This window comes from Nicrophorus vespilloides, unplaced genomic scaffold (genome assembly GCF_001412225.1).
Source record: "Nicrophorus vespilloides isolate i.1.1-1 unplaced genomic scaffold, Nicve_v1.0, whole genome shotgun sequence".
Classification (NCBI taxonomy): Eukaryota; Metazoa; Arthropoda; class Insecta; order Coleoptera; family Silphidae; genus Nicrophorus; species Nicrophorus vespilloides.
In genome coordinates, this window is record NW_017098544.1 from 38726 (window position 1) to 51488 (window position 12763).

Below are 12763 nucleotides of genomic sequence, written 5' to 3' on the forward strand. Positions count from 1 at the left end.
CAGACGCAAAATCGGGAACTTCTCTTCTCATCATCACTCATTATGCATCGCTCGTTAAGCGAGTTATTTTTCTTACAATTCATTTTGCTTGATAAGCGAAATGCTCGTTATGCGAGGTTCCACTGTATATATATATTTTAAATTATATAATACATTTTGGGTATTTTTTATAATCAGTTTATTGAAATTTTCTGAGTTCATTCAGATATAAATTAAGCTTTAATTGAGAAATCTAAGCAAAAGTATCAGGTATACACATGATGTATATATTTGTTGATGTTATTGTTTCGAAGCTAAAGCGGCTTTATTCGCTTAAGTGAATAAGGTTATTATAATTTAACGGGTACAGTTTACGTAACGAGGTGAAATTATCTTTCTACCCATGTAGATTCCAACAATTTTGCTTCAGTTTCCGGACTAAGCGGTCGCTTCAGCTTTATCATATTTGCAGCAATTCCAAACATGCAACCCCTCCGGGTACCACATATTTTACATACTCATCCAAAATTATGTTCATTTATCGAAGTGTTCACGATTAGTATGAGAAGTCAGAATGTAACAATGATAAGAACATAGATTACATCATTACATTCTCATTTAAAATATATGACAATTTTAATACCTCGCATAGTCCGGATAATCGATTCCGCTGTTTAAAACCGGACTAATCGATTGCATCATTATTTTTTTGAACTAAAATTTAACTTGTTTTGAAATTTGTAATCTTGATTATAATGAATCTATATTTCAAAATTTGTACTATTCAGAATAAAATAATGTTTTACAAAACTTTGGAAATCATTATAAAAATATAAATTTCATATTTGGATCGTATTTTTATTACAATTAAAAATAATGGAAAGCAAGACAACCTTTCTGTCTACGAATGGATATATATATATATAGTAGTAAGAACTAACAGTGACTTATTTTTTCTTTTTATTAGTATACCTGTTTTAAATGTTGAATAAAATCATTATTGAAAATATTGAATGTATAAACTGTATAATATTTAAATTTTTCATTAATTTAGTAAGGTCCAATAAATTGTATGTGTCTAATGCGGCCCGCGGGAACTATAAAGTAATTAACTGCGTAAAATAATCATTTTTGTATACAAATAATTTTGTAAACTTTTTGTTTTGAACTATATTTTTCAATTGCGAAATTAAAGTTTTGTATATTTTTAAATTATGTTTATTGTTATTACATTATAAGTTATAATTGTTTTGTAATAAAGTTTTATTTATATGGAATTAATGAGAATAAATCATTAACCTATTCTATAGATAATGAAGAAAATGTGTAGATCATAGTAATCTATTTTGATATACAATAATGGTACATTTTAATGTGAACATTCCCAAATAAAAAAAATCTACTGACCCAATTAATCGGTTTAATTAGCAGAAGTATCATTTGGCGAAAGGGCATATAGTGGACACGATGGGGTCGGTCGTATGTGTGTGTGAGTTAATGTATATATGTATGCATGTGAGTGTGTATATGTGAGTGTATATTAGAGGGATTCGTATAGGATCCACCGGAATCAATTCGAATTGAAATTGATTTCGTTGGAAAAGCGAGAGGAGAAGAAGATACATTGAGCGTGAGAGAGAAAGAGCGATAATTCGGTGGCGAGGCGAAATGAAATTAACGTTTCGATTTATTTATTAACGCGCCGTGGCCAATATCTCCTATACCGATGAAATTGGATCTACTTCTTCTCTTTCAGGCGAAACACCTCAAATAGCGTCATTGCTTTAAGAGAAATGCGAATCAATGAAATTATCTATAATGCGAATGCAGTTTATGTGTACTGATTACATTATAATTAGCGGAATATGCACTCAAGTCGAGCGCAAATAATTACCAGGGCATTTACAAAGCAAAGCCAAGAATGCACTCAGCTTGGAAGTTTTGCACGAAATATGATTACGGATTCATTAAATTCTTTAGCAGTCGCTGGTGTATCTTCATAATAAGTTGAATGCAACGGAAAGTTGTATCTCGAATTTCGAGTACGATATTTAATCATTAAAACACTTCACGTTTATGTATAAATTAGTAAACTGTTTTAATTCGTTGATTTAAAATGCTGTTTTATTAATAAATCAAACGTTTCATATACAATTTTATTGGTTTGCATATCATATAAGATTATAAAGTCTTTATAAAGTACAGCAACTAAATTTTCTTCAATTCTCTTGAAATAAAATATTTATGAATTTACATGGAATGTATTAGGAGCCTATCGGTCAAAATTTACAGCCAATAGAGATTTGTAAATAAAACAAAATTACATACATATATATGATTCAAAGTTATAATTATTACATATTTAATTTAATCTGTTATTTCAATGAGATTATTGATTTTTTATTCTTTCAAATGTTTATGATTCATATTTATTTCACAAACTTCTTCAGTATCAGTATTAGTATTTAATACATAAATAATTATCTAAATTTTATATTGCAATTGCCAGAAATAGTTAATAAATAGTTTATTGTTCAGTTATTGCTCAGTTTAAAATACTTAAGAAATAAATGAAACGAATTATTTATTATAATAATAAATAAATCTGCTGTTAATACTTAGAAAAAATGAGATGTTAAATGGTTTTTATATAATTTTTGCTTAATATTTAATTAAAACAAAATGACCGTAGGTATTTTCATTATATAATATAATATTTTTTTAGATATAATGAAATAAAAAAATAAATATGTACTTACAGAAAAGCATGTAACAATGAAAAAGATGAAAGAAGAAAATTAATGCGTTTGAAAATGCACGGTCGAATGCAATACATAGGTACTATCTATGTAGTGCAAAATATGGTAATTTTAAGTAAGAAGAGAGCGGACGGGATGTAGAAAAAATGTGAAAGAGAAGACGTATGCATGGAATAACTTGGAGTACAAAGTCACTTACATATTTAGTAGAGGAATAATATTAGATGCCATATTCTTGAAGATATGCATAAAATCAATACATATTTTAAAAAAGCTTTCAGTTTTTAAATAGAATAATACACAATTTGTTATTATAATAATCTATTCAATCATTCTATTTACAAATTAACATAGAAGTAATAATATTTAATTTTATTTAGATCAAAATAGTTTTGTGTACTAATTTTAGAATTTATTTTATTAATTAAAATTTAGTTTTGTAATTTTCAGAGTATACTAGTACTAGTACTGATTGAAGACGTACTATGCGAAGTATTATTGCATTGCAACAAAAAATACAGAAAAATATGACCTGAATATTAGGATTTGTCTGTTTTTAAAAACGTTTTTTTTTGAAAAGAAATTTATATAATTCGAAACTTAAACATTTCGTCCTAACACAAAATAGTCTCTGACATAAAACGGGAATATTATTAAATAATAATATTCATGAAACAAACAGAATTAATCATTGTTCTTGACATAATGGAAATATTTATATACTTAAAAGAATGTATTGTTTTTACTCTCAATTATATCGGGACTTCCCAAATGTGGATTGAAGCAGATTATTGTAAAATTGTACCAATACGTTTAGAAGCTGTGGCTTTATGACGAATTTATTAACAAGTGAAGGCATATTACGTGAATTGAAAAAAAAATAAAAATAAAACTAAAATTACTACTAAGCTATTACATACTGTATGGACACGAATTCAATAGAGATGGCAAGCAGGATTAGTAACACTACAAAATCAACAGATTGTTCCACTAGCTTCAAAAAGTGAGATCATTTAGTTATCTGCTAAATATTATATAATATTGTCGAAGTATTGTGAGAAAAGACAGTTTTTTTAAATGTTGGATTTTGTTTAACCATACTGAATATTGAAGTTAAATTTATAATATATTGTATTTCGTGAATACTTGTGAATTTGACTATTACTATAACTAATTATTTTTTATCAAAGCTCTGAAGGTTTTACATAAATTACTTAATCACAGTTTTCCAATTCATATTGTTTTACATAATTCCTTACATATTCTAATTATAACAGTTGTGGATTATAAAGATTATAGTATACAGAAATATATATGCGAAAAAAGGAACATTTATGTATCAATAAAATGTGTACTATTATTATTTTTCTGAATTAATTAATTTTGTTTTGTAATTTTCAAACCGCTCTGCAGTGAATTATTAAAATATCACATAGTCCGTGAGGTTTTTCTGTACGTATAATGGATATTTTTAATTTTTCTACATTTATAAACTTTATTTATATTTATTTACAAAATTCTAAATATTAATAAACGTATTTTATTTATAGTTCTAAAATTAATACAACTAATCTATTTATTACTGTCTTTTAGTATGTGGAATTCTGTAAACCGAACTTTAGATTCATATATCATAATTTGTATAAAGAAACAAAAAACAAATAAATTGGGAATAAAGGAATTACGTAATACGTATCGTTAATAACTATTTGCAGAACACACAAAAATGATAGATTTATATCGATAAACTACGATACACTTTTAATTAATTAAGTTCATAGAGCTTTTGTGAGCGCTTTTATTAATGAAAGAGAAAAAGATCCGGCAATCAGGGATAGTCGAAAAAATATCAATCAATCTCTTTAATGAACGAGAGATAGATTTTTTTCCCGTGCGGAGATTCTTCCCGTTTTTGCGTTGCTTCTTTTATGTCGTCATTCGTCCTAGGTTCTTTCGCTTATTGAGGTTGCGGCGCGGAATTTAAAATCTATTTAACGGATCCGTTTCACTCCGAAAGCCTTTCTTTGATTGGAAATACCAAAAAAATTGAACGTTGCGACAATTTATGTTCTATCCATTAATATCTTTCTCAGTTGCATAATTGTACAAAGTAATTGATTTATGGAACACAATTATTTAATATCTAATAATCAATGAAAACAATATATTTTTTTTAAAATGTAATCAACCCATTATTAATTTATCGGTTTGCTATTAGCAATGTATGTAAATACCAGTAATTTTTTTAATGCCTCGGTTCCCGTACAAAAAATTAAATTATTGAAGTATTATCTATTATATGTTGAATATTATTCAATATTGTTTTTAATTTTTTTTTTTACAATTATTTAGCAATAACTTGGGGTTCGAGACAATTTTAGACAATTTCTGTTTTCGAACAATTTTACTGTATGTTCGATAACCGAGAGTCTTTTGTATTTGAATTGTTATGTTTAAAAATAATTGTAGTCATATAAATATTTAGAATGCATATCAGTATTTTTTTGTTACGTTCAGTGAATAATTCAATTTGTTTTTTTATTATATTATTATATAAATATATAATCAATTCTGTAAAACCATTAGGAATTCTATAATCCATTTCTGGGTATTATATTACTATAGATGGATGGATTATGATGGAGACATTATAAATAAAAACTAAGTGCGGACGGATGATGTAAACCAATCGGAGTTTGGAGACGGCATTTCTTTTGGGAAAATCGATAATCACCGAAAGGATCTAATAAACGACTAACTTTCAGCTACTGAAAATAACTGAGCCGGAAAACGGAGCAGATGTTGCAACATTAACTTGAATCAATTGATATTTTCAATGTTTTTTTTCTATATCTATATTACAAATTAAAATGTAATAAGTTTTCACGGGATATATTACACTTATTCATGACCAAACAAAAAAATATTTAACGTATGCAAATAAATTGAAGAAGAATACTTTACACGGAAATTATAATACTTGCAAAGTAATGTGTAAAAAAATTAATGAGTACTGTGATTATGGAAATAACGAACGCCATATAAATAATTCTTGAAATAATTGAAAGTAGAACATCATGTTTTAACGATCCCCCTGTTTCGTATTTGCGTATGTACTTTTTTTTATTTTGCAGCAGCGAAACTCTATCTAATATGTTCGGCATATGAGCGTTAATAATACGGGAATAAAAACGAAAATGGAGAAGTGTAAAAAGAGAAAATAAAAACGACCCAGATGTGTCGCATATTTGAGTCATGAAGATTAAATGTGAATTAACATATCAATCAAGTGGTGAATCAAATGGGGCACATCGAAATGCTCCCTTCAGTACTTTACTCACCCTCCGTTTGAGGAGCCGTGTCTTCGGCCACCCTTCCGGGAACTGCCTTATAGTTCATTTCCGCTTCCTGCAGGTTCTTGTTCAGCTCAAAGTTCGTCGAAACGCCCGCAAGGTATTTTAATTTTACATCTGAAGATACCTAGAAATTAAGATTTTATACAATATATATCATATTTAACATGGACTATACTAATAGTTTTTGTATATTATTAAAAAATAATAATTTTAGATGTACGATAATACCCCAATATATCGGACTGTTTTAAACCACATAAAAATAAACCGGAAAAAACTATTATCTATTGAAAAATTGTGTACTAACTATTTAGAATTTATTTTTAGTTTGCATAATTAAAATTTGGTTTGTTTTGATATTTTACAATCGGACTATGACATTTATTTCATAAAACTATTTTAATCAATATTTGTGATTAATATGTAATTATTTGTATAAGTATAAGAAGTTTAAACTAATATCTGATCAATTTGTGCACTTTTCATCACATAATTCTTCAACGAGTAAGTCATTTAAATATTTCTTATGATTTAGCGAAATTAGTACAGGTATCCCCCGACTTACGAACTCCCGGACTTACGATCAAAATTCTCAAAACTCTAACTTGTTATAAGGAGATTAGTGATAAAAAATTAACTGTCCAAACAAAAATTGATAAAATATAATATTTTTGGAATATTTACTATCTGTTTTGTTGAATTTGTTTCTTTTGTCCTTTTTTAATTAAATAATTGTGATGACTACATTAAATAGTATTTGTAAGTATTTTGTTTATTTTAATCTATTTTTTGAAATGTGAAAACCATGATAAAGTGAGTTAAAATAAGTATATTCTGAAATTTTTTAAATTCCCCCAACTTACAAACAACCCTTTGGAACGGAAATACTTTGTAAGTCGGGGAATACCTATATAGGATTTGATAACAAATCAATCATATTTAATAAAATTGAAATCTAAACAGTTTAATAACTTTGATCTAAATAGATTTTTATTAATTTTTATAAAGAAATAACACAAACATTTTACTATATTACTTAGTCTTAAATTTATGTGTATAATATTTATTGCAATACAAAAAAAAACTTACTGAAACAAAAAGTCAACTGCTGCTCCAAATAATAATAATTTAATTTTAAAATTTCAATTATAAGTTGTAAATGTATTTCAAATGAACTAAAATTTCTCATTAAAATTAAAAACTTTTGGAAGATTATTAAAGTAATTTACAAGTAAAATTAAAACTAACTTTATAAAAAAAATGGATTTTTTATTGTATTTGTCTACTATACTTCATTTTATAGAATCTGGAACATTGCTAAGTTAAATTTTATATAATAATAACTTGCATTGACTAATCAAATTAATTTGAAGTACTCATATGTGGTACATATTTATACCAAAAATGAATTAATTTGGATTGAAAACATTAAAAAAAATTATAAAAATAAATAGTAGCAAATTGTTTGAATAAATATTTTAGCCGAATAACTGAAAATCTAACAATTATTCTGTTTACCAATTTTCTCTTTAAAATTTGATAAAGTACTATTTTCCATTTGTCTCAAGAATAATAAATAAAAAAAACAGTGATTAAAATAATTTTAAGACAATGTATTAATTGTCTACAAAATATAGTATTTACAATTTTATGAAGCTGTTATTTTGAGTATATAAAAAAGATTCAATATAATTACAAACATTTCTTTCACATTCTGGAATTAGTATTAGTCGATATAAAATGATGTTTTTTGTTTGTTTTTGTTAAAAAGTTTGCAAGCGAGAAAATTAATGAGCATGTACTAAGTTCACAAAAGCTTTAAACTTGTATAATTAAGGTATTAGCCCATTAACCGTAAGCATTTAGTATGCACTCTAAATAAGCTAGTGTATGTATTGCATAGATATTTGTCGATTTTTATCAATTATTAAATATATAAGTTTAAAATTATATAATCGCATTGAAATAGTCAAAAATATATATTTCTCTTAAAAATATAAAAAATGATATAAAATTATTTCTAATAATAATAATCTTTATTAGTCACAATTGTGACCAAATTGATATCGACGTAAGACATTCTGCCCTATTATTTCTTTTTTTAGTGATAAACGTTTACAAATATAAATCATACATTATTTTGTTATTACTTTTGTAATGTATAATATTACTGTTTATAATAGTAACACAGAGTAAAAGGCGTAAAAGGAATAGTTGTATTTAAATACGTAAAAAACAACACCTTTTTCGTTGCAATCGGCGGTCTATTTAATTCAGTTAAATTAAATCGATACAAGAACGAGAATTAGTTCTACCTGATTTCAGTAAATCAGATCAAAACTGGGAATCTTTTACATTAAGGAGAAAAAGCATTGAATCGAACAACAAATGCCGTACTTAAAAAATAAAACAAGTAATTTCAGTCGGTGCTGAAAATAAGAAATACATTTTACTATCAATAAATCGCTTCGCAGTTTCGTGAAAGTTTTAGGCACATTTTTTGCATTGCGGTTGAACGTGTGTTGAAGTGATGAGGGGAATTTTTATTCTGAAATGTACAGTTAATATAAAATATTGCAGATTTTTATCGCGCATAAAGAATGCGAACTTGTCTTCATTTAATAGATAAATACTTTCTGGCGTTGGAGGAGAACTGATGATAGCGTCGTGAAATGTGGCCAAAAACTTGAATTTAAATTATGTACAGCCATCTGGAATGGATCTTGTTCTGACTTATTTTGTAAACATATATTTTCCAAGTACATATAATTTATTTCTACTTTTATTTAAATTTATCTATCAAAATGTACCAATACAAATTTATTTTCAAATATTAATATTTTGATTTTTTTAAATACCATTTTTAATTATATTATTGATGCATTTAGTATAATTGATTAACTATTAACTAAGATGGCAGATTTTGTGGGTAAGTGGTTGAAATCTTGTTAATCACTTAACATAGGTTTATCAGCATCCCAGAGGATTTGTCTTAATATACCTTTCCCTATGGCATTTTGATTTGACTGATGATGTTGAACCCGTACCTCATTAATATTTATGGATACCCTCAATTCCAATTAGAACCAATAAACCTTCAAATAATATATAGATTATTACCTATAGGATAGAAATATAAATATCGCAGTTTCTATATTTATTTAATAGACGTTTATATAAGTATATATAAAATGAAACTATTATTTTATTATTTAACGTTAAAATCTATTTGATATATTAATTGAATTTCCTTATATATGTATATATTTTTGTTGTTATTTTTATTCATATTGTGACAGAATATTTCTAATTTTTATTTATTTTGAATTTATATTATTTATTAATCTGACCAATAAATTATTTTAATTACTGTTTCACTAATATAATTTTTCAATTTTAGGTAAAAAACGTGTCTAAAAATTATATAATAATATTTTAATGAAATATTAGGTATTTTAGGCAAAAATGTTTAATTTTTCCCTGACTCTCAAACGTTCTATTTTGACGAGTCAGTTCTAATGTTGTCGTTCCTAAGAGAAATATCATATTGATATTTACAAAATATAAATACGTTTTGACAAAAGAGTTTCACATATTTCTTCCACTAGTTTCAAAAAGTGAGATATTTAAATGAAGAAATATTAGCAAGATTGTATCGATATTATTAAATAGAAGATGAATGCGATGATGATAAAACGGTGATGAAGAAAAACAAACAAGATGTGATTGTGCTGCATCAAGACACTAAAGAAAGGAGATTTTAGAATTAGAGGGTACAAAAAAAAAGGAGATTCCTTTAGATTTAGAATCATTATTTAAGACAATTGAACCCAGCTTGGTAGCAAGAGAGAGTTTTTTTTCTATTTCCGGAAATTTCGTATATGCAATAAATCTGTAGACATTATTTTTAATTTTGCATATGTAAATAAGAATGAAATAACTTCGTAAAAATCTTTTTTCTCTATTTTTTGTGAAAATTCGAAAATTGGTTTAATTTGGAGATTCGAAAAATGGTTTTTAAAGAAGTTGGTTTCTGTATAAACCCTAGTTTTATCTCATCCTAACCCTTCAATTTATATACACTTAGTCCAAAGTCGCTTCCTTCCTTAAAATTGTAATATCTCAGTTAGAGCGACGGATTTATTTTTTGAATTAAACACATTATTTATTCGAAAAGTGATATTATGTTAAGTTCATTATAAAATACAAATGTATCTTCTAGCCACAGTCATTTATCTTTGTTATAATTAATATTTATATTTGGTCAATAAATTGTTATGTTAATCTTTTTTTCTTTTATTTTAATGATTAAATACATAATTTTTATTTGTTTAGAAGCAATTTGTATAATAAATATCAATATTATGATTTCAAATTTATTGACTGCGGTCAATAGCCACTTGTATATTGTTATTCAATAAATTTTGTTTATTATTAATTCAAGAGAAATATAGGAATGTAAATTGATATGATATTATTCAAGTAAATTATTCATAAATCGATGTAAATTATAATAATATTCAACCAAATACATTTATAAATTCATGTGTGACTGGAATTTACCCCGCGTATTTTGTTATCGATGCATATTATTGGTATTGCATTGCATAACTTATATATAGGATTATTATGCATCTGCAGAAGCGTGAAGCAGTAACCACGCGACGCATTGGATTGTGAAAGATCTTGTCGCAATGATTTATTATTGTTCCATTCGAAAGCCTCTCAACTACACAATAATCGTAACATACATACCTCATTTGTATTATAACTGACAACCAAGCCATCAGACATCAAAGTTTCACACAAAGTCCGATCTCTTTGAGAACAGTAGTCATGCATTGCACCCAATAGCGGCACCAATTTATCCAACTTTTCTTGTAATAATTTCGAAGCCTCCCTGGCCAATTGGCACTCTTGCATAATGTATTTAACGCGTTTCGAAATGTTATCACTTTCTACAAATAGATAAATAATGCATTCATATAGTAAGAATCGTGAAAGAGTAACACACAAAAAAAACTTACCTGTCCTAATGTTTCTCAAGGTTTCGAAGATATTTAGTAAGCCAAACGCGTCAGCCAGATTCTTTTGAAACGGAATACCAATAAGTTCTTTGGTATCTGAAAGGAGGGAGCAAATCCACGTCAGCGTAAAAACTTTTTCACTCGAGCAATACTTTCACCTTCTAAATCTTCATCAATGGCCTGCGTGGTGAATTCCGCGGCAGTTGTAGTCACAAATGAGATTTGCATGTCCGTATTCTTAACGTACTTCTGCAGATCCTCGATAATTGTCTTCGCTCGGTTCGGCGAATCCATTATGGATTTAGAAATAATCTCGTTGGTTGTAAGCATAAGTACAATGTTGCCTCTTAAATATAAAATTACTGTGTTCTTGTTTGTTTACTTGTTACAAAAATCTTACATTAGGAGGACGAGTAAGATGTACAGGTAGCATGAGAGAGTCCGTTTGTTGGATTCGGCTGAAGGACTTAAGGATGAATGGTCCTGACGTCTCTGGAGATCTCTCCTCGGGCAACAGATTTGGCTCGCAACGCTGCACGAAATACATAAAGCCGCAACAGTCCAAAGTATAATCCATATGCACACTAAACCCTCTAATTTAAAAATCTAAAATAAAATAAGAACATGTATTATTTATAAAATAAAAAAATGCTTAATTAGTTCTTAAGTAACCTATTAACTGACTCATTATTGTATAATAATAATTAAATAAGGACTGTAATGTTTTGAAACGGTTTTTTTTTTAATATTTGTTTTTATATGTTTATGTTTTTTAATTGAATTTAATAATATAAATAATATTATTATTATTTATTAATTAATAAATGCACATTACATATTTTTATTGGACTATTGGATTATCGACCCACCGAGGTCTTCAGAATTATTTAACCCTATAATGACGCCTGATTTTTAATTTGAAGACAGATTTTTATTTATTTTTATTCTTTAATTTCATAGTTTCAAAACTTTATATTTCAGATGAGACATACGTTTTTATTAAATGTTACGAAAACGTCATCCCGGACTGGTTAAATTGATTTTTATTTTTTTAACTCTTTGTACCCGTATGTGACGTTGGGAGTGACATTACAAATTTGCTACAATCATCATTTGCTGTTTGGGTTTCTCAGTCGATTGTTTTAATTTGAAAAACAAAACAAAAAATGAAAATAAAAGAATTTGTTTCACACAAATTCAACACAAGTTCATTGAACATTTAATTTAACCATAGTTCATTATTTTCATTTATTAATTTAAAAAAAAATCGAGTTCAAAGGGTTAATAATTAATATTTTCACAAGCACTATAGATATGGTTAATTTATATCAGTTGATTTATTTAATAAGTATTCCTTGCATTTTGTAATTAATGTTAGAATTATAAATTTATTAAAATATTTATTAAAATAGAATCCCTTAACTGTATTTCCAATGAAATCAGCATCAACTCTCTCTTGGAGTTTTGCATTTCTCGAAGTCCTAACATCCTCCCTAACTGTAAACATTCTCCCTATACCATTTTCCAATGATTAACTTTCCTTTAAGTATAATTTCCTCTGTTCCACTCTATCCTGTTTATTTAAATTTATTAAATAAAATCATTAGGCAATGTATTTTTTATTTTGTTTCAAATCTTTTTA

General features: G+C 26.7%; 1 protein-coding gene across 5 annotated transcripts in view; it reads right to left on the minus strand.

Annotated features, from left to right (window-relative positions):
- LOC108562723 overlaps positions 1 to 12763 on the minus strand; it is a 30962-nt gene that overhangs the window by 8416 nt on the left and 9783 nt on the right. For all 5 annotated transcript variants that reach the window (XM_017921139.1, XM_017921137.1, XM_017921142.1 and 2 more), the window contains exons 4-8: positions 11522 to 11727; positions 11280 to 11467; positions 11122 to 11217; positions 10850 to 11052; positions 6080 to 6218 (exon numbers count right to left, since the gene is read on the minus strand). In XM_017921139.1, coding sequence (XP_017776628.1) covers positions 6080 to 6218; positions 10850 to 11052; positions 11122 to 11217; positions 11280 to 11467; positions 11522 to 11727 — 832 coding nt within the window. The remainder of the gene's footprint in view (positions 1 to 6079; positions 6219 to 10849; positions 11053 to 11121; positions 11218 to 11279; positions 11468 to 11521; positions 11728 to 12763) is intronic.